Raw genomic sequence first — 23,256 nt, 5'->3', positions numbered from 1 at the left:
GCACAAACCATAATGTGTGAAAATCCGGTTTCAGTAGATATTTGATTTGGCATCACCAAGTGTACCAAGGAGGGAATGGTTGGTAGAGGAGGAGAGTGAGTGCTGAGGAGCGAGAACAAACAGCTGGAGAGAAAACAGAGGGAAAGAGCAGGAAGTAGATAAAGGATGAGAAAGGCGTGGTGGAAGGGAGGTTAGAACAGGAGTAGGGGAGAAAAAGGGGAATCAGAAAGAGTGTAAAAAAAGAGACAACTATAGAATGGCTGAAAAAGGAAATGGAAGGAAAGAGGAAACAGCGGGAGAGGAAGTGGAAAGCAAACAATTGTTTGCAGAACTAGGAGGACTACAAACTGGCAGTGAGCTATCGAATTGCAAAAGCGGTCACCAAGCCCGGGAGTGGTGTGCGCCTGCTCTCTAAAAGGAATTTTAAACAAGCATTGGCCACGCGGCCGCAAAAGTGAAAGTAATTGCGAGCGATAAAAGCTGCTGCGAGTGTAAGGGTGGAAAGCCAGATGGCGCCTGATCGCGTGAGCCCGCGCGCGTAACCGCACGCTCAAGACCATGGCAGCATTTTCAAAAGCGCACTTACTAAAAGTCTCGCCACAGCCGCGCATGCGCAGGCTCAGGCGAGACCTAAAAATTTGCTTTATTTGTGCTTTGTAACTGCGGACATATTCTGAAATATACGTACAGTTCATTTACAGATGTTTTCGTGTTAGACAAATTGATATCCTACGGCGCTTTCCTTTCACATCTGAACTCTGCTAGATTCCACAGTTCACTTAATAAAACCCTTCAGGTGGCAGAGACGTAAAAGTCAACACTAATGTCCGTGATAAAAGAACAAGCAGCAGTTTGTCAGAAGACACAGCTTGACATCTGACCTGGGTCTGTGAAAGCACAACACATGTGACAAGATCAAAACAAACTTCAAAAGCTTGTTGATTGCTTTTTCGCCTTCTGACCTCCAGCGTGGTTAATTTTGGGGGGGCTGCAGCGCCCACAGCACCCTATTTCCAGCGCCTATGCTGGCTCTCTGCACACTGCAAATATCCTGGTCCGGGGGGAGGGGCGACGAACCGCGGGGGCATTTGAGGGTTTTCCCGAATGGAGTAAGAACTGGCCCCAGTTCCAGCGGTGAGGTCACATCCTGCCCTGCCCACTGCTTCGGATGTTCTCCAGTTACAGCCTGGCAGGGCTGTTGTTGTGCTTTGAGAAGACAGCGTTGAGCAGCACTGGGCGGGCTGAGGACAGAGGGGAGCCCTAAAACAGCAACCAGCAGAGGCACAAGATCAGACAGAGAGACACAGAAGCATCTGGGAGTGGGACTGAGGAGCAGAGAGCACAGTGTCCCCGTGGACTGGCAGCACCTGGAGGCGCAAGATCACACAGAGACACAGCAGCATACGGGACAGAGGGCACAGGGACCCCCTGGGAGTGGACTGCCACCTGCAAGAGACATAAGATCACAGAGAGACAGGGGAGGTTCCTGAACCGAGGTCCAAACAAGAAGAAACCAGAGGAAGAGGTAACACTTTTTACAGAGTTACAGGCAGCACCGGGGAACGAGAGAGGAGAGCCGAAGGAGAGGAGATAAAAGGCCAGGAAAGGCGGTAAGCTTCCTTGAGGACCCCGGAGGCCAGAGGTAACAGCAGCAGTACCTGTCAGGGGTGAAAAAAAGGCACGCCTCGGGTTACAGGTGCCGCCCCCGGCTACCCATAGTTGCTGCCCAGGCTGGCGGAGAGAAGGGGCGGGAAATAGGGGAAGGCGTGGAGAGGGATGTCTGTAACTAAGGTAAAGTGTGTGTCACGTGCCTGTCAGGAAAAGTACAAATATTACATTGCAATGGAAATGTAAGACCTGCCCGGGCGACGTCCCAGCTAGAGAATTTACGCAATAACTGTGTTTGCATGTGGAAGTCCTACTGGCGGAAGTGGGTGTGTGTGTGTGTGTGTGTGTGTGTGAGAGAGAGAAAGAGTGTGCTCTGAAGCGAGATACGAACTGGATGAGTGAGCGTCATGTCACGGTGGGGGGCGGGGGAGGGAGGGGGGTCTATGTACGTACCTGTGTCAGGTGCATTGCTGAAAATGTAAACAATGGGAGGAGTCAGTGATAATCACACATTAGGTGTGATCATTAGAGGTGTTTTGTGAGAAGCGAATGGCTCCTGGAATGAATAGATATTGTCAGTTTTCAGAGAAAGAGAGGTGCAGACAGTGAGAGATTCGGAGCAGTCTATATGTACAAGAGACGCACAGAAGGGAAGGAGAGGACATTCAAAATAACCAAGGGAAGTAAAAATAGCAAGTTTAGGTCAAGCTTCATTTTTCACTCAGTTATCAGGAGTAAAGCAGGGGACATTTGTTTACAATAGCTTGCAATCTGTGGATGTAGAATTTTAAATGGCACTCTGAAGGAATGTGGCTTTTAACAGTCTTTGTATAAACACTTTAACTTTCAAAGGGACGGCCGATACTTGCCTCGCCGCAAAAAGGAACCCCAGTGCTGGCTGTGACCCCTTTACGAGCGACAGTCAAGCAGTGCGACATTTAATCACATCCAAGCACACGTAGTAACCATTTGACAACACCACTGAGCCAGCTCTTGTGCACATCACACCCCTGTAGATGCGTGTTGAATCCTTGCAAACCCAGAAAGCACACCTGTGTGCACGTATCACAGCAGCACAGTCATCGCGCAATAAACAGACCACGCAGTTATAGGCGTAAAAGGCCATTTATTAGACCAGAACTGCGCATAACAATAGAACAGTAAAGAATAACAGAAACACCCCACTCATACATCCCCCCCATTTGTTTTCAATCATTCATGTCAGTACTGAGCCCTAGCGGCTCCAAACACCCTCCACTTGCCGTCAATCACCCTTCCAGCCCCCAGCCATTGCCAACTTCAAATCAACTTCGATCCGTCCTGACCAAGTCTCCCCCCCCAAGGGATGGGTATGCCCGCTCTTGACCCCCTATCCCTTCGGAACCTGCCACCCAGTGGACCCCCTGTAGGGCGGTACACTGCCCCACCCCCCCCACCAAGGGGCCGTCCGTCCGTCAGGGCCAAGTCACTCCCTCCGACACCAGATCGATTCATTCCACAGCTTGCTCACCACATCCCTCAGTTCCATCATATACCAAGCATTCCCCAGGCGAGACAGATGCACACCGTCCTCCCTAAAGGCTAAAGGCTCCTCCAGGCGAATTCCAGGATGTGAGATGACTTTCGTCCCCCTGTCAACACAGTAAAGTCTCATTGCCCGATTCAACTTCCTCCGGGCCTTCTCAATGGCCCCATGTTTCACGGCCCCTCTCCAAACTTTACGGGGGACCAGCTCCGTCCAGGCAATGCAGGCCCCCGACATCCTTGATTTAAGCACATCCAAGTCCCTCTGCATCAATTGCAACAGAGCCAGTCCGGACAATTGCACCAGGTCGTTCTCGCCCAGATGGATGATCAACAAATCCGGGCAGCCCCTCTGGGGCACCATCTTCGCGAGCCAGGGCAGTAGTGCCCCCCATCGCATTCCGCTCTTTCCCCACCACTTCACCTCGTGCAATTGTCCTCTCAGTCCCAGGTTACGACCGTAAACCTGTTGGTCAGCGTACTTGGATGCCCAGTGCACAAAGGAGTGCCCGACGATCCACGTCACCGTCTTACCACCCGGGCCACCCACGCAACCTACGAAGAAAAAAGAAGTTAGAAACGGGCAAAACAGAAAGCACAAAACCACAACCTGCCTGGGACCCCCTCTACCTCCTCACATACCGCTCGCAACAGCGAGACTTCCAACGACCAATGCTCCGAATCCGGTCCCAGGACCAACCCAGACGGGCCGCTGCAGTGGCAGCACCAATACGGAAGGAATGAGTACCAAACCCCGCACCATTCATGCCCAGTCGACCCAAAGCCTTCCTCAACACTGCCAACAGCTGGCCCGCCGTCAACCTCGCACCCGAAGCATGCTGGAAAATTTCGCCCCCCCGCGGGCCTCCCGCCCCGCAGAAGGAGCGCCACTCACGCACCGGGCAAACCGCCCCACCAGCTTCATTCAACCACACCCACGTACCACGGCCCAACTGATCAGTCTTCGAGCGGCCCAGCCAGATCCCCAAACGACCCGCATCCACCCGCACATCCTCGCACAAGCGCCCAGGCCCCCGCCTCGTGCCCAGCAACTCAGACACCCGGAACGCCCCAAAAAACATCCACACCATGCACAAACGAAACAAGCCCACCTCAGCTCCGTCATAGCAGCACTCAGGCAACACCCCCACCAGACGCACCAACAGGTCAAACGTCACCGCCTCCCGCGGGCGCCCCCCCCCAACACTCCTCTCCCGACCCCACCCCCGCAACATGCGAGCCAGTACCACATCCTTGGTGGGGTCGAAACCCAGAAACAAAACACAGTAAAAGGAAATGCCAGCCAACTTTCCAGAAATCGTGGCAGCAGTCAGGCCCCGGTCCATGCAAGAGAGCACATAGCCCCGCACACCACCCAGTACCTCCGATTCCCCACTCACCACACCATCCACCGTCCAACCCATGAAAGAACTAAATTCAGACCATGCCAAACGATATGTCCTCCTCGTGGACGGTGCCAACGAACCCTCCACCAGACCAATCATCCTCACTCCCCCAAGGCCCAGATGCCGGCCGGCAGCTCGGTCTTGCAGGCGTCCGCTCCCGGCGCCAGATGTCGGAACCGCTGCCACTGCGAACGAGACAAAGCATCCGCAAAGTCATTATTCGCCCCAGGGACATGCTTGGCCCGAAACACCACATTCAATTGCAGACACGCCAGCATGAACCTTCGCAACAGCTTCAACACTCGCAGGTCCCTCGCCCTCTGGTTATTCACAAGGTCCACAACCGTCATGTTGTCCACGTGAAAAAGCACTGTCCTGTCCCGAAAGTCATCCCCCCACACCACCAGCGCCACCAACAAAGGGAAGAACTCGAGAAAAGCAATACTCCTGCCCTGCTTCAACCAGGAGGCCGGCCAGCTCTCCGCGCACCACCGCCCATCCCAAAACACACCAAACCCCGCTGACCCGGCCGCGTCAGAAAAGATCTGGCATTGCCACACCGCCCTCTCCTCATCAAACTCCAAAGGTACACCATGGAACTCCCGCAGAAAGGTGATCCAAGTCCGTAGATCCGACCGCACCCCCAGCGTGATTCTCACCCGGTGATGCGGAAGCACTGCCCCCGACATGGCCATGCCGAGCCGCCGACAGAACGTGCGCCCCGCCCGGACAACCCTGCACGCAAAGTTAAGGAAACCCAGCAGCCTCTGAACCGCCCGCAACGGGATCCGCCTCTCCCCCACTGCCCATTCCAGACACTCCAAAATCTCCCGCACCTTAGCCGCAGGCAGACGCGCCAACCACGCAACAGAGTCCAACTCAATCCCCAGAAAAGTGAGGCAACAGCTGGGACCAGCCGTCTTCTCAGGCGCAAGAGGCACCCCAAACTGCACCGCCAAGGATTGGAAACGCGACAGGGCCCTGCCACAATCCCCCGACCCCGCCCTTCCCAGGAAGAGGAAATCGTCCAGGTAGTGAGTGACCTCGCGACACCCGCTCACCCTCACCATGACCCACTGCAAAAAGGAGCTGAACAATTCGAACAAGGCACAGGAGATAGCACAACCCATGGGAAGGACCTTGTCGACATAGATGGCACCCTCGAACTGCATGCCCAAGAGCCCGAAATCCGCCGGGTGAATCGGCAAGAGCCGGAAAGCCGACTTGATGTCGCACTTCGCCAGCTCCGCCCCGGGCCCACAAGAACGCACCATCCGGACCGCATCGTCCACCGACGCATACAGCACCCTCGAGTCCTCCTCGGCAATGAAGTCATTCACCGACCTACCCTCCGGCCAAGACAAGTGATGAATCATCCTGAACTCCCCCACCTCCTTCTTCGGCACAACCCCCAGGGGCGAGACAATCAGGTCAGGCAGCGGCCAGTCTAGGAAAGGCCCCGCAACTCTCCCCTCCGACACCTCTTTCCGCAACTTCGCAGCCACCACCTCCGGCAGTTCCCGCGCCGACCTCAAATTCTCGGCCCACCGCCGCTCCCTGGGGCCCTGATAACCCACCCGAAAGCCTTCGGTGAATCCCCAAAAGAGCCGCGCCGCGGCCTCGCGGTCAGGGTAGCACGCGAGCCACGGGGCCATCGCCTCCACACTAACCGGAGTAGGCGCCCTTCGGGCCAGGCTGTCCTCGCCCCCTGGCATTCCGCCACTGTTCAGAAGGGGTTGCGAGCGAGAGGCACTGAGTGATGGGGTGCTTCCCACCGCACTTAGAACACTCATGTTTAAACTTGCACGGGTACCTGGAGCAGAAACCCCGACTGTAGTTCCAACACACTCCTGTGGTGGCCCCCCCTCCCCCCGGCTTGGGCGACTGTCCGGACACAATGGTGCTGGGCACAGTTCCGCCCCCCGCCCCGCCCTGGGCGGGACGCGTCGGAAAAGACCGATACAACACCGGTAGACCGCTGGCCGTATGAGTAGAGGCCGACGAGTGCGACGACGCCATCCACTGCATCCAGAGTTCCTGGTCCACCTCCCCCCAGCACTTCTCAGGATCGGCGCTGACCCGGGCCCGAAACTCCTCATCATAGCTCAGCCAAGCAAAACCCCCAAACTGCATCTGTGCCTTGCGTACAATGTCCATGTATTTGAACAAGGCAATCGCCCGGTCAAGGTACTTCACACAATACACACTAGCATAGATCAGAAAAGCCGAGGTCCAATTCTCCATAGTGATAGGCACTCTAGGCCGCCTCGTCAACTCCCACTCCTCCTCCTTGGAACCCTCCTTCGCCTGAACCTCCCTGTGCAACAACTTAAAAACATCCACGAACTCATGCTTCCAGATCCTTTCCCTCATTTTTTCGGACAAATGGGACCCCAACGGCATTGCCAGCCCCATGTACGGCATCTTCTTCGGGACCTTCACCCCCTTCTCATCCTTCCCGTCACCCTTGTCAGTCTGCACCCCCAAAGTTACCGACTTACCATCCACCTTTTTACCATCCTCAGGTGGACCGCCCGAAGGCGCCCCCCCCTCCCGCACAGACCCATCCCCAACTCCCACCGAACGGCAGGGGCGCTTCCTCCCCTCCCCACCCCGGGGTGCGTCATCCCAAACCGCCCACCAGGCACTCTCACCTGTTGGTGCCTCCGTCCGCTCCCGGGGCCGTTCTCTGGACTCCTTCCCACGGGCCTTCACTGGTCCAGTCCTCTTCCGAGATCCGGGGTCGACCTGCAAGACACCAAGGTCGTCACCCCCCGCTGCGCGGCCTACGCCTTCCAGGTCATCCCGCACCTCCCCTTCTTCCAACTCCTCGCTCTCAGCACCGTAATCCAGTTCAAGCACCGGTTCCTGATCCACACCTTCAGACGAGACACACTTCACTGCACGTTTCACACCCTTGGCTCCACACTCGCGGCCACGCTGTGCGGTGGCGCCACCAGAAACCGTTGCCCGATCCCGCGGGGGAGGGACAGCCGCCGCGGACTGCCCTACTGCTTCTGACCTGCGTCTCGGAGCCGTGTTGCGCCCCGCTAGGCCCCCCTTAGCTCTGCCGACACCCGCCGACTTGGATCCCCTCCCGCCCCCCAGGTCGCTCGAACCTGGCAGGGCCCCGGCACCATCGGGCCTCAAAGCCGTGCTGGCCGTCCCTACCCCGGCCGCGCCCCCTGTAGGGTGGGCGGCCAGGCCTGACCTCTTCAACCTCGCCTGCCGAATCTCCTCCTCCTGCCTCTCAGCTTCCCTCTCCTCCTCCGAGGTGGGGGTGGGGGGTCCTTCAATGTCGGGGCCCCACACCGAACCAACCCGGGCCCTGGTCTCCTCAGCCCACCTGACCTCCTGTATCTGCTCCAAAATACGTTCTCCCCTGGCCCTCTCCTCCCAGGAGACAGAACCCCAGATCGGGGGGGGGAGCGGCTGGCCGTGGCCAAAAAATTCGCCCCCCCGGGGGAAGAAACCCACCTGGTGGAAACCGTGGACCCAACCTGGACCGCCAATGGGAACCAGCGAGGGGGATGCACTCCTGCCCACCGCAAACCCAGGCACCAACGGCCGAACAACCGGGGTGCCCGCCCTAGAGCCCCGGGACAAGTCAATCGGGCCGCCCCCAGACACCCGCATGTCCAGCCCAGGCCCATCCCCACTAAAGGAAGCCCCATCCACACGAACCAAGGCCCCGGAGGCCCCGCCGTCACCCTCCGACCCGACCAGGCCCTGCGCGGGCCCAGCCCGTGCGTCGCCTAGCTCCACCCCCTGCTCAGCACCGTCCGGCGCCAACAGAGGACCCTGGAGCGGAAGCTCCTCGGGCACGGCCCGCATGGCCGCCCCCGAGGCCCCAGGCAAAAACTCCAATTGGGGGAAGGGGCGAGTGGAAGACGACCGGCGCTTCCCGCCCCGCGCAGTATCCTTCGGAACACCCCCCCCCTCCCGGCCCCCGAGCCACCCTCCTGAACCTGATCGTCCTCCAGGCAGGCGAAAACCGCCGCCTGCACCCCCGCCGAGGCAGCCCTCGTGCCTCTGGTGGCCCCCACCCAGGCCTGATCCATGACCCCGGGCCTAATCAAGTCATCGCGGCCGGCCCTAGCGAGCAGCAACAAGGCCTCCCGGACCTGTTCCGCCGGCACCCCAGACATCCCAGCCAAAACAGTAACCACAGCAAGAGAAAGAAGCACAACCCAGCTGTCGACGAACAGCTCCGAAAACAATTCCTAAAAGTAGCACTAGGCCTCAACTACGCACTAACTGCAACTCTTTTTCGAGCTCCCTCCCGATGGTGCCAGGCGCGGAAAAGAGGAAGATCCCTTCCTCCCCCGCGCTTAAGTACCCACCCCCTAGCTCCTCCCCTTCCCCTGCCTGGACTATCCCCTGCGCGAAAGACCCCGGGGAAAGACTAGTCTGCGACTCTGCTCTCCCCGGGGCCCGGCATTGCGACGAAGTATTGGCAAATCATTGGACCCCTCACATAAACAACACGTATACGTCATGTACACACCCGCCAACTTAATATAGAACCAGGCAGTTGATAAACACCCTGCAGCAATCATCATTAATGCATTCAGTGCACAGGCTAGCTGACCCATTCATGCCTGGTTCAGAAGGGTTTTGGAAGGTGCTGTCCCCAGCCCGGCCGGAAGAACACCAGACTCCACAGACCAGATACCACAGTCCACTCAATGGATGTGTCTCAGGTCACCAGGACCCTCCAGCATCCCATCCACCCCACCTTGGAGTGGAGCACACCTGGCTGAAGCTTGTTTACTAACACTGCCCCACCCACTTCCCAGGAGGCTAGGGACTAGTAAAGCACTTCTGGCTTACTTTACTGATCACACAGTGACCATATTTCAAGATAGCTGAGTGTGTTAAGGCACGGCTGCAGAGGTTTCTGCGAAGAAAGCCTCAGGGCACAATCCTGGTATGGAAACCTCAGGATGCTCTGTACATTTAGGCAGCAGCTGCTCCCAGTGGACGTTTAGGGCTCAGTGGGGAGTGTTTGCAACAAAGGTTATTTCTGGCACTGCACAAGAGCTGGTTTAGAGACCGTGAACGTGTTGTAGTTCCCACCGTGACACCTGAAGCGCAGCAGGTGTCGTAACAGTATCCCACTTACGCAAGCACGTGGAACAAGTGCACCCGGTGTTTCCCTGTCTTGCAGCACCTCCTGCCTTGGACAGTGTGCCTGATGCTGGCGTGGGCTTGAGCCTTTACTCCTCCCTGGTCTATAGTGCAACGTGTTTGCGAGGGATGAAGCATCCCCACCTTTATCATATGTGCTTATTGCCTCCATCTGGTTATTGGGACCCAGGAAACCCTATTATCAAGCCTCACTGTGGGAACAACTCCTCTTCAGCTTGCACCGGTCACTGAGGGAAATAATCTCTACGAGCCATGTACGAGGCCCCAAATGTCCATGTTAACCGGGTCGACACATAACCACACTGACGCGGTGATCGCACACATCATCAAAACCTCTTAGAGCTCTTGTGCGCTTGCTGCTGCTACTCGGCACCTCTAGCCATCTGGGGATTGTGTTGAAGGGACGTGGTTGCATTAGGTCTCGCCTAGGCAGCGCATGTGCTGTCTCGTTGAGACATGCAGTACATGCTTTAGTGAGGGAGTCCCTGCCTCCGTTTTACTATTTGTTATTGAGCGTGTCTTTCAAAATGTATTACTTGCTATTGGGTAAGCGTGCTTTATGTCCCTCCTTTTTCCCTATTGGGCACGCCGATGTTATTGGCCCCTTTACTGGTATCAGTGCATTTTTTGGGGGGTCTGTTGTTTTTACAGGATCTCTTTTTTTTTTTTAAATGTGCCTTGCTTTTTTTTTTTACTTTGAGGCAAACTCAATTCAATTTTACGTGAGGCAATTTATTCCCATCCCTTCCCCCTCCCGCTGTCCGATGCCTTTCTCATATGCCCGCCGCCCCCTCCTTGTTCATGCTTGTTTTCTTTCCTGTTTGTGTTACTCTAATGAAGCGTGTTCAACTTCGGTGCCCATATTTTATTGTAGTTTATCAGCACAACGCCCAGACCACTGCACTCTCACAAGAATGCAAACAACCTAGGCGGGCTGCAGATAATAACCTTGTTTTTTGTCGGACACCGAGGCTTCAAACTGATTCTCAAGCTCCAAAGATGGCAGTTTAGCCATATGGAAACATCCACACACTCTTTGCAGCAACAGAAACAGCCCCTTCCAGGACCGACGCGAAATTAGCAGCAAGGAAGCGTGTAATTGGGTATGTCACATGTGCGTGGGAGGCCGGGGGCGGGAGGCTGCCGCAGGCAGCCAAGCCCAGAGCAGGGGCATTGCCTCAAAGCATGCAAGCTCTGCCCAGGAGCACTCAGAGGAGGTAGGATGTGAGGCTGAGCGGCGAGGAGGATCCCCGCACACCATCGCTTCTGAGCTGCCAGCTTGGCTGCCAACATGGACGAAGGTAGCGATACAAAAGGTGCATTTTGATTCTTCCCTCTCCTACGTTTCCCTGGGATATTTTGTTTACATCTACGTCTTAACTATGCAAGTGATGCCCAAGACTACATACTTACTCAGCCCACCATCGCAGATGCAAGCAGTGTTAAAAAAGGTTCTTTAAAGTGTGTATTGTCTGGTGTGTGCGCACACGTGTACCCAAACGCGACACATGGAAAGGTGAGAGATGTGGGAGTGATATGTGCATTCACCTGCCCGAGTTTTGCCGTAGACTAGACTTGGCTGCACGCTGGGGTGTACAACCAAACACCGTATTACAGCCCCTTGATCCCTTCATCGTGCGGTAGCAACAATTGTACAATCACTTCATCGCTATTCTCGCTTGAGGTGGAGATTTAATTCAATTGATTTTGTATGTTTGATATCTCTCCCACACACATCACTTTAAACTACAGATGCTCAGTAGTGAAACGTTGGGTATAATGGTTAAGTGACTACTGAGTAATGGAGAGCTAGTCTATACCGTTGTGTGCTTGTGGAGTGGTGTGGCTCACTGGTTAGAGGCAGCAGACCCAGAAAAAGAGAACGGCCTGGGACCAGGGTTCAATTCCCGACGCGGCAGGGTCGTGGACCAGGGTCAGCGGACTCGATAATTCTCACCTCGGTGTCTACTCTAACCAGGGATCACACTCGGCAACTCTGGGCATTAGCTTGCCTCATCTCTACAATGGCCCCCCACATTCGCCGGGGATGCCTGGTTTCACCTTGGAGATACCCAGTAGGGACCATCTCACAGGGATAGCCAGGACGGGTTCCCCAGCGGTCTAAAGCGCCACGACTCCTCAGGGCAGCAGTGCGCTTTACAAGACCACATACATAGATTACTCTTGGGGCCCGACTACCCATGTGCGCCTGGTTGCTGACCACCTTGTCTTTTCCCCTTGCGGCGGTGGAGAGGAGCGGAAGCCCGTGAGGCTGGCGGGGGAGTTGTTGTCCTCAGAGGAGGTAGTGCCAGAGGAGCTGGACCCGGGTGCCGTGCTGCGAGGTACCAGTCATTGCAATTGGTTCGGTTGAATAGGCAAGTTTCACCTAAATATGTACAAGAGTTGTGCTTTCCGCTCAACGAACCGTTGTTGTAATTAAAAAATATGTAACTTTCTAGTATGGCCGCCGTGAATCCTGTTGCTACAGAAATGGTGTGCGGGCAGTCAGCATAGTCCTCCTTTCATGTCGCCACATGATTTGCTGGGGCTTTGACAGTGTTGCCGGTTGCCTGCCGCCCATGCCAGATCTGACTCCTCCTGCCTCTCCCGGGACGGCGGCAAAGTAGGAGTTCAGCTCGAATAGTCCTCTGTCAGTAGTCGCAGGAGAGTGTGTGTGGGATCTGTCTCGCTTTCCGGTTGCCTATTGCCGATTGTTTATTCAAACATTTTTTACATTCTGCATTAAGAATCTACCAGTGTTGACCACGGCATACTTTACTTCAAGAGATTTAGGGCCAGATGTATCAAAGGGTTTTGCCCATTCTGTGTCTATGGGGAAATGTGTTGATACATATGGCCCTTAAAGAAGAAAAAATAACTGCGTATTTGTACTCTAACGTGTGCCCGGAACTTTGTTTCATTTAACCTGTCAATGTATTATGCTACCAGTTCTGTGAGGTATCATAACATACTAGCAGGCTCTATTTGTAAAAACCAGCAATCTATTACGGCCTATCCGGAAACATGATGCTATTCACCATAAAAAAGAGTTGCCTACAGGCCTTGTCAAGTTCTTCACAAGGCAAAATGAGAGAAATACAGTTTTTACCACCAACTTAAAAAAATCAGTAAAGCCAGCAAATTGGCTTTAACATTAACATAACATGACCATGTGATCTCTTCTGGAGAAACGCATCAAACATTTTAGGCAGACTCAAATTATACATTAAGATGAACATAAAGTCTCCCACTAGAGACACCTAAAATTGACTTTGGTCAGACCTCAAAAGGGACCTTTGTACTACCCACCCAGGATGAGAATTCACAATGTAAAGCCCCTTCCTGTGGTGTTTGACAAGGAGTCTGCAATGCAAACCCCCTTTCTATTGTACTTGTCATAGAGTTCACAATGTCAAACCCATTTATAATTAGGGCTCCCGGCTTTATGGTATTTATTTCCGTCTGTATTTATCCATATTTATTTTTAGGCTTTTGTATTAGTATGTATACAGATCTGTTTTGTGGTTTGTGAGTAAATGGAGACAGAATTGGTACATTTCCACATTTATTTAACTGATAAACATGCGCTAATACTTTGATTCCTGTCACATTTGAGCAAATTCACCAGCAGAATACAGCAAATCACCACACCCACAGGAAAAAAGTAAGCAATTAACTACAAATATATTTTACCATATGCCTGTATTTAAAGATATCTTAACCTGTGTTTTTAAACAACTCCCCACGCTGTCGATCTGCTCATCTGTTGTCTTGGAATTCACAGCAGGCAGCATGGAAAGTCACTCATTAGAAGCTCAATTTTCAGTATTTTTCTGCTTTTAAAGATTGTTTTCTGTCTGTATTTGTCTGTAAAAATCAATAAAACCAGCAAAATGGGAACCATAATCCTATTATATATTTAGGATATCCAGTTTAGGAGTGTCCCAGGGCAGTCAGAAGTACCAAGCCCTGATTGTGTCAATGGGGGTCTGTCACCTCTGGTGTCATTGGACCTTTTCTACCCCTGACATTTTAACTAGGGACCATTTGCCCCTTTTAAGACTTGTCTCTAAAGTTAACTATGATGACCCAAAGTTAGTCCAGTGTTTGGCCCAATTCGGACCAGTGAGAGCAAAACGCGATTGTGCATGGCAATGGTTAGTAGTTGGTGCACGATTCGGGCTTCCGACCTGCCCCTTACTCTGCCACTCTGGTGTACTATTTTTGGGTCTGTCCCCAGGAGACACACTACATATTTATGTAAGGTATACAGGGCATGCTTTGCACATATCTCACAAATCCATCCCTGCTTGAGTAGATGCATACGAATGGGCCCTGATGAAATGCCTTCATCCTTGTGGACAGTAGGAGGCATGAAACATATTGACCCTTGACTTATATTAATCAGAGCCTAGATAGAGCATTATATCAAATATACAAAACTTGCTCAAACTCACGTTTTTAATCATGACAAAAGGACCCAACAATTAAAATAATTTTTTGATCATATTAGTCATTTTGAACACACACCGAAATAGTGCCGTGCAAATTGTGACTTCTGTTTTAGTGGCTTCTTGTAGACACAGAATCCAGGTTGTGATACTAATTTAAAAGGATACATTTTAACACAAACACAGTTTGCTTCAGTAATGAACATATCTGTTATCTTACTTTCATGCATGTACTGTGCTGTTTGTATGCACATGGGTCATTCGACAGCGTCGGAGTGCACCATGTCCTGGTCGTGAGTGTGTGAGAGGCAGCAAGCGAGCGTCCCTCACACATGAACTAAATAACCTGTCTGCGTGCAAGTGCTTCTATGTCCCGGTGTATGTTCTTCTTGTATGCGTGTTGTCTGCAGTGTGCATATCGGCAGAGCAATTACACCTCAAACAAATTAAATGTGTGCCTCTGGACCTGTCCCTTAGCACTGCCTGTAGCACCGCCCATGTAGCCCCGCCCCCCCAACCCCGCCCCCTTATTCACGTCTCAGGTGAGTACCTGCACTTATTTTTTCCATTTAAAGCACTGCTTCCCTCACTCCATCTCCCTCACTCCATCTTCCTCCCTCTGTCTCCATCGGTCGCCCTCCTCCCTTTCTCTGTCTCCGTTTCTCGGTCTCCCTTTCCCTCCCTCTCCCTCTGTGTCTGTCTTCAGTCCCGTTCCCTCCCTCCCTCTGTCTCTGTCCCTCTACCTCCCTCTGTCACCCTCTGTCATCTCATCCTGCCTGTGTGTCACGGGCTGAGACAGCTTCCCCAGAGAGCTTCCCCAGTGCGCACAGACACACAGCCCCCACCCGAGCACTTCACAGCACTTCACAGGTCTTTAAAAAGACCATTTACATGTGCATTCTCCTCCTCTTAGCGCCCCTGCAGCTCCTCTCTGGCCTTGCTGGATTGAATCGCCCGGCCCCACAGAGCAGCAGAGTGTTTGCAGACACTCTTTGAAAACACGGGTAAGATGTCTCATGGTCCGCGAGTCACCACGGAAGGCTTGCCGGACCGCCACCGGCCCGCGGGCCGTATAGGGTGACCAACCGTCCGTAAATTTCACGGACCGTCCGTCATTTTAGTATGATGTCTGTAAGGCATCCGTAATTTGGGGATCTCAAATTACGGACGCCTTACAGACATACTAAAATCGAAATAGAAAATTTCATGAGGAATGCTGTTTTCCATGCGAGAGGCCCCATGAGTTTAAAAGATTTCACTCGGGCCTCTCGCTCTTATCTTTTAAACTGTAGAGGCTGCCTGCAGCCGCCCCGCCCGGACCTTGCGCAGACTGTGGAGCGGCCCATTGTCATTCTGAGACTGCAGCTGATTGGCACTTTAAAATGACAATGGGCCCAATTGTAGTGACATCATGTGGGGTGCCTTCTCCTGCATGGGACTAGTGCAAAGCATTCTGCTTTTGTCTTGATGCCAACTGGAGAAAATAAAAATAAAATAACTAACAGCGTTTTCACTGTACATTTAAAATACAGATTTCAACATACAAATAAAAAAAATACTATTTATTAATGTTTATTGTTACTAGCACTAATCTTGACTGCAGAAAGGGCCTGATGTACTGAAAAACTGTGAAGTGCACGATTGGCTCAACCTTATATAAACTTATTTTGACTTGAATTTATTTTGATTGTCTATTTACTTACTTATATATTATTGTGCCACCTCCTCTGATATGTCTGTAAAACGTATGTTTTGTCCCAAATTTTTGTCCTGAATTTTGACCTTCTGTCCTGAATTTTTGTCCTGAATTTTGACCCTTTGTCCTGAATTTTGACACTAACCATCCTGAATTTGCACCCATGCCAGCTAGTAACCCTAGGGCCGTACTATGAGTACCTGTGCTTCACTCCATGGAACTCCTTCCCCTGTACAGACTGGTGGGCGGTGGGTAGTGGAGTTTACTAGGGCCTTGGAATGGTCCATGCACATGGGTGTGGCTGGGGCAATACCACCCTTTCACCCCCTTCCTACAGCTCCACCTCTTCCCACACTGGTTAATCCAGTGATACTCAAAGTACATCCCAGGGGCCACATGCGGGCCCGCCTGACCTTTACATGTGGTCCCCGGATGAACAGCAGCACTAGGGTGCTGTTTTCTTTACAAAGCACTAATATTCATAAAGATATTACATAAACTGCAATCATTTATTTACAGTCCAACCGAAGTAAAGATAAAAAAGAAGCACAGACGGCATCCTGCACCACTGAACTTTAAGAACATCTTCATTTTTATAGACATCTTGCAGCAAACCTGTAATCAATAATATGATAAAGTATCTTCAGAATTAAAAAAAAATCTATTTCGCTGATATATTGAAGCTGTTTCACCTAAATACATCAGATTATAAAAGTGTTTTGCGATTGTTTTTTTTAAGTGACAGTTTTCAAACATGAATTTAGAAACATTCCTGCCTGCCCCCCACCCTGACAACAATGACAATAGTGCTCCAAGAGGCAAGTCAGTCAGTAGTTGTGTGCACACTCTGGCTGGCCGGGGTTGCTATTATACATCGACAACATTATAATTTATTAAATCAAACACAACAGAAGGTTGTGTACAGCGCACATCCTGAAGTCATGTTGTTCAGGGTCCTCTTATATGTCATAATGAAGAAAAAAGAGGCAAAGTTAAATAAAACAATCGCCTAGGATCACACAGTTTGGTCAAGTGGGGAAGCCGGGATTGATCCCAGGTGCACTGCAATGTGAATGCATCGCTGCCCCTATGACCACCTTACACCTCCCAGGACCCCGACCGGCACCCTCCCGGCATCAATGAGGCCCTCAGTCACACCACTGACCGAACTTTGTGGCCCCTGGGAAGATGTTAGCGAGGGCCCATGGGTTAAGCCTACCTGACAGCCAATGCAAAGAGAAGGCCAGGAAACAGAGTGATCACTTGAACTAGTTTCAGGTAATCTGCTTACTTACCCAATAAATGCTGGTAACTGGAAGTAAAGGGGGTGTGTGGGGCTGCTGTCCTGCGGTTTCATAGCTCAACAAAGGATTTTTAAGATACATGTGGGGTAGTTAGTAATCAGTAATGAAGACTTTAGTTATCTGTAGACTTTTAATAAACGTTTAGTGTATTGTACTATTAATTGTACGTATTATTGTGTATTCTAAATGTAATACCATTAAATCTGGCTAAATGTGTTGCGGGTACAGTCTTTCGGCCTGTGACATCTTTATATACCGAGCACTGTTATAATCCAAAGTCTCTGGTACTCACGTTATTGATCTAAGAAGGATGAAAGGTTGGGTTGAATGTATTTGGACTAATGCCCTACAAGTCACACAGATCTCTGCAGCAGGCACATTGACCCGCCAGGGCTGCTTTTAGGTTTCCACAAGAAGGAAACACAAGGCCAAGGGCCCCTGAAAGATAGTTTGGAAAGGAGATTAAAAGCAAAGATAACAAAGTGACCCGATGAAAACCTAAGGAATACAGAGTGAAAGTATGAGAGATGCATGTGACTGAGAAACTGAGAGAGAGAGGTGTCTGTGGGTGTGTGTGTGTGTGGGGGGGGGGGGGGGGTGACAGACAAAGAGTGAGAAAAGGGAAGGAGTATTTCAAAGATAACTCTTCCTTTTGGAAGTCAGTTATTGCCCTAACCAGGGAGTCTATAACCAATCAATCTGTTGAGACTAGCATATTCATCCATACCATACAGATTGGAAGGAACGCCCCTTACAATCCCCCTTCCAAATTGTGATTCCGTATGCGTCAGACAGACCCATTTTACGATTTGGGAAAACCTTTCCGAATTGCACAATGGGGTTAGGACATATTAAAAATTGATTTTGCAGTTTTTAGCTGTGGCAACCTTTTTCCCTAACACACATTTTGCTAAAATACCGTTTTGTTTCCTTGATTAGGTGACCCTGCGATTTGCACCTCGTGCCTGTGTTATTAAGTGACATTTGGACGATGGCGTTCCAAGGTATGTACAAAGCAAGTCTGTCCCCAGTCAAGCCTCAGAGATGCACTTTTTCCTGGTTTTGAATGATTAAATGAATAACTCAGGAGTTTATGGGGCCTTTTGGATCATTAAACCGTAGACTACAATCCTGGTTTTTAGGTTGCCTTAGATCCTAGGGTAGATGGTTTGTGTCTGCCAATCATATCCAATAATGCTTATGTCACTTACATGTTCCAGTGCTTCACCAGTATAAGTGTTTTCCACAGGTTCTGCACTTCGACTCCTTTCCAACGGTCTAAAAACAATTTTAGCTTAGCGTAAAAGTTTTAAAACAGTGGGGAAGATTTACAATTACTGGTGCATCCCTGCATATTGGCATGGATGCGGCAGTTATTGTGCACCATGCCTCCGCCACCCTTGATGCGCCGCATTTACAATGCGGCACACCATAAGGCAAAAATGGCACAGATGTGGCACGCATCTGTGCCGTAAAAGTGGTGCATTGCTAGAGTTGCGTCGCAAGTGCGACGCAGCTCCAGCATTGCTCAAGGGGGCCCTATGTGCACAATGCTGCGTCAATCCTTACGCTGCAGGGTTTTGACGCAGCATGAGCCCAAAAGTGACTGAGTGAAATCTTGTAGATTTCACTCAGCCACTTTTGGGAGGCGTTCCTGCGCCGGAACGCCTCCCCCTGCGATGGTACGCCTCTTCTGGCGCAGGGCTTTAGAACTTGACGCGTCTGGGAGATGCGTCTCATTGTAAATACCATGCACCATGGCGCATCTTTTCCTCCGCTGCTGCATCACAAAAGTGACACAACAGTGGCGTAAAAGCAGCACAAGGGGCTTGTAAATCTGCCCCAGAGTTTTTTCAATCTGTCCCTCAAATATGATTTTATTTTAGAAATATGCCTTTAAAACCTTACGCTAAAAACAATCATGCACCATAGGAATTACGTGCATCATTAAAATAAAGAAAACATTGAGGGTGTGTCTGTGCGTTTGGCCGTGAAACATGTTATTTTTGCTTTGATTTGGCTCTTCATTGCTTTGTCCATACAGTTATTCTCATGCCAATCCCACTATTGTTTCGAAATGCCTACAGTTCCGCTGCTTGCACACCAGAGGGAGCCAACACACTGCAGATGCGGGCAGCGAGCGGTTTAACTGTCTTCAGTCCATCCCGGTGCCTGGGAAGCGGGGTGGAGCCAGAAGCGGCTGAAGTGTGTCATTGCATCGCTACAAGCCCTGCCTGGGCGGGCGCTTAGCTGTCCAATGGTGCAGCAGGTGCAGTGGCGCCGGCACAAAGATCTTTGAGACCCTTTGAACTCCGGTCCTGTCTGTATTTTGAAACCATGCACATGTCCCCTGCTTGCACCAGGCTCTATCCCAGCCTTGCTTGCACCAGAGTCTATCCCAGCCTTGCTTGCACCAGGCTCTATCCCAGCCTTGCTTTCACCAGAGTCTATCCCAGCCTTGCTTGCACCAGACTCTATCCCAGCCTTGCTTGCACCAGACTCTATCCCAGCCTTGCTTGCACCAGAGTCTATCCCAGCCTTGTTTGCACCAGGCTCTATCCCAGCCTTGCTTGCACCAGAGTCTATCCCAGCCTTGCTTGCACCAGGCTCTATCCCAGAGTTGCTTGCACCAGACTCTATCCCAGCCTTGCTTTCACCAGACTCTATCCCAGCCTTGCTTGCACGAGAGTCTATCCCAGCCTTGCTTGCACCAGAGTCTATCCCAGCCTTGCTTGCACCAGACTCTATCCCAGCCTTGCTTGCACCAGAGTCTATCCCAGCCTTGCTTGCACCAGGCTCTATCCCAGCCTTGCTTGCACCAGAGTCTATCCCAGCCTTGCTTTCACCAGGCTCTATCCCAGCCTTGCTTGCACCAGACTCTATCCCAGCCTTGCTTGCACCAGGCTCTATCCCAGCCTTGCTTGCACCAGACTCTATCCCAACCTTGCTTGCACCAGACTCTATCCCAGCCTTGCTTGCACCAGACTCTATCCCAGGCACAAGACTCTATCCCAGCCTTGCTTGCACCAGGCTCTATCCCAGCCTTGCTTGCACCAGAGTCTATCCCAGCCTTGCTTGCACGAGAGTCTATCCCAGCCTTGCTTGCACCAGAGTCTATCCCAGCCTTGCTTGCACCAGAGTCTATCTCAGCCTTGCTTGCCTCTTCCCTGTCCCTGGGGTAACACTAGATTTATAAATAGAGTTGCACAGAGGTGTGTGAAAGGCTCATGCAAACACATTTTCTCTTCTCCTGGTATCGGTATATCTTACAGTTAGAGCTGGCAGGGGCTGATTTCCTGCACACTGTGGTTTTCTCCAGTTACCACACACACCCAGGCTGCACGCCTCTCTCCAGAGGGTGGAGCCGGGTGACAAGAGCGGATGCTTCTGCAATGAAGATACCTGATGCTTTGATAAAAGGGGGGGAGGAGAAGAAGAGCGACAGGGGAAAGGGTCAAGTCCAGCTTGGCACTGCTTCAGCCTCCACTCATCGAGATGATGCCACCCTGCAGAAGGTGCTGAGGGGCCCCTCAGATGCCCATATCATAGGAATATTCAGGGCCCTTAAGGTCGGTTGCATGCACCCCTGCACGCAGGAGCAGCAGGGCCTGTGTTACACCCCTACCATCCCTGTAGCACCCATAGCCGGTGCCTCTGCACCCCATGGGGCACTTTGTAGGGCACCCCCAAAGTGCAGGTAGGTCTGCTCAGAGCAGTGCTACATGCTGCGGCCGCTTTGTTTCAAGGTACGAATAATCTGACCACATCCCTCCCATCCTTCTCGCCCTCCAGTCGCTGTCTTTTAAGGCCACAGCCTAGTTTGAAACTTCCTGCTCCACACTCAAGGCACTGCAATTCTCTCCACCCACGCACCTAACTGAACAATAGAAAAGTTCATGTAAAACAAATGAGGTTCAGGAAGCTCTCAATCCCTTCTTCTGGAGCACCCCACCTTCAAACGAGAGTGAATCATGAACCAGTCATTCTCCGGAAGCGCCAGAAGAACTTGGAGCTCACTCCCTCTGACCCCCTGTGTGACCACATTCAACGCTTCCTCCCAAAACTCTGCTCTTTGAATGATTCTTGGGTTAAATTCCTTTCTCCTCCTCTCGCTCCTGAATGCCCTGTTTACTCTTTTTGAGGTTGTGTCTCAGTTGTGCTCCCTCAATGGTCGTTTGGGGTTCACACTCATGCACAGCTTATCTCCCCTTACTCTTGATGTGAGTTTGTGTCTCTAATGTACTCTGTCTGTGACTGTTTGTAAATGTACAGCACTCTGATACCTCTCGGCCATGGCTCCGGTTTATAAAATCACAGAAATACATAAATAAATGCATACATGCATACATAAATGCATACACATACATACATACATACATACATACATACATACATACATACATACATACATACATACATAACAAATAACTCTGGCATGTAAAACACTGAGGCGAGGAGGCAGATAGGACAAGCATGTGTGCTTCAGAGGAGCAGGCTGCACTGAAGAGGTCTGTAAACTGACACATCACACAGAAAAGGAGAGGGTTAAAGGCACCCACTGAAGAGAAAAGAACAGCTCTCTTAATCCACCCTGCACTGCCAACAATCCCCACAGACAGGCCTCCTAGAATGATCCTTTGTTTGATGATCTGCTGGGACTGTGAGGCATTCACCAGATGGGCCCTTTAAGTGCTTCAGTGCTGAACAGAAACCAGCATCGGGTACCCACTGCTTCATGCCCACCTTAGTTCACCTCTAAGATACCAGAGCTCTGTTAGCCAAGGGCAGAGAGCATCTGCGGGGGCCGGGGGAGGGGGGGGGGGGCGTGGAGCGAGGGTAGGAGTCCTCACAACCCCTGAAGATCTGCAGTCTGTGAATCTTAGACCAACCGCTTGCAGTATTAATCTATGTATATAATGAATGTATGCATGTATGTATGCAGGTATGTATGTATATATGTATGTATCCATGTATGTATATATATATATATATATATATATATATATATATATATATATATATATATATATATATATATATATATATATATATATATATATATATATATGTATGTTTGTATTAATGTATGTATGTATGCATGGGTGTATGTATGTATTCATGAATATATGTGTATATGTATGTATAAATGTATGTAATAATGTAACTATGTTTGTATGTATTCATGCATGTATACATGTATGCATGCATTAATGTATGTATGTATGCAGGTATGTACATATGTATCTATTCACGTATGTATGTATGTTTGCATTAATGAATGTATGTATGCATGTATGTATGCATGAATGTATGTATGTATGAATGTACATACTAATGTAACTATGTATGTAATTACGTATTTATATGTTCAAATAGGTATGTATGCATGTATATATACATGTGTGTATGTATATATTAATGCATGTATGTATATTTGTATGTACGTATGTGTGTTTTGTATACATGTGGTATTTCTATAGCACAAACCTCTCAAAGCCAGAAAAGCGCAGTACAGGGTCAAGGTGAAGGATACAGTCGCCAAGTGATATGAGAGGGGGGCTGGTTAGTAGATTGTTAATGCATTGTGATGTTGTGTTGTTTAAAGATGTGAGTCCTCAACTCTCCAAAATTGGGGCAGTCCTGATGGATATGGGAAAGTTGTCCCATATCCTGGGTGCATCGATGGAAAAGGCCTGCATTCTTATAAATAAATCACAGCAGGAAACAAGAATTACAGTCTCAGTGATTCACAAACACGAATCTTTATAGTGTATTCCAGAAAAATCACAGGAGTTATTCTAACCTTAAAGAAACTAATAGCGGTTAAATAAACAGCAGGACATAGGCATCAGAATTTCATCAAAAGGAAGACAGGAAAGAAGGCACAAATGCACATGTGCTCGATACTGCCTGAGAAACACGCAGCAGGGAAGGATTGGTGACTGTGGAAGACCGGCTCTTTGTGGCTGTCTCACACAGAGACTCAGAAGGTCAAGCACAAGCAGTTCCGGGTCAGGGCCGGTAGAGGTAGCACTGCTACTCCCAGGGGCATATTATCAAGGGGGTTTATCTCCGCATTTTTGGCTTTAAAAGCCAAGAAAGCGGAGATAAAATTA

The 23,256-nt window shown here is 50.7% G+C and overlaps 2 protein-coding genes across 4 annotated transcripts in view; both read left to right on the top strand.

Annotated features, from left to right (window-relative positions):
* Positions 1-1,158: 1,158 nt before the first annotated feature.
* LOC147678709 (phospholipid scramblase family member 5-like) overlaps positions 1,159-23,256 on the top strand; it is a 106,974-nt gene continuing 84,876 nt past the window's right edge. Inside the window, exons 1-2 of one of the 3 annotated variants that reach the window (XM_086946161.1) lie at positions 1,159-1,525; positions 18,080-18,144. In XM_086946161.1, the coding sequence (XP_086802287.1) occupies positions 18,132-18,144 (13 nt within the window). In that variant the 5' untranslated portion in view covers positions 1,159-1,525; positions 18,080-18,131. Of the gene's footprint in view, positions 1,643-18,079; positions 18,145-23,256 lie in introns of all 3 variants that reach the window. The other 2 variants (XM_086946160.1, XM_086946162.1) reach the window with 2 other exon arrangements.
* The window catches only part of LOC147678708 (phospholipid scramblase family member 5-like), a 250,081-nt gene continuing 228,321 nt past the window's right edge, over positions 1,497-23,256 (top strand). The window contains exon 1 of the mRNA XM_086946158.1: positions 1,497-1,610. The gene's annotated coding sequence lies outside the window, so the exon portion shown is untranslated. The remainder of the gene's footprint in view (positions 1,611-23,256) is intronic.

Source organism: Lissotriton vulgaris, chromosome 12 (genome assembly GCF_964263255.1).
Source record: "Lissotriton vulgaris chromosome 12, aLisVul1.2, whole genome shotgun sequence".
NCBI lineage: Eukaryota > Metazoa > Chordata > Amphibia > Caudata > Salamandridae > Lissotriton > Lissotriton vulgaris.
The sequence above is the reverse complement of the archived record's forward strand: the minus strand, read 5'-3'. Positions and strand labels throughout refer to the sequence as shown.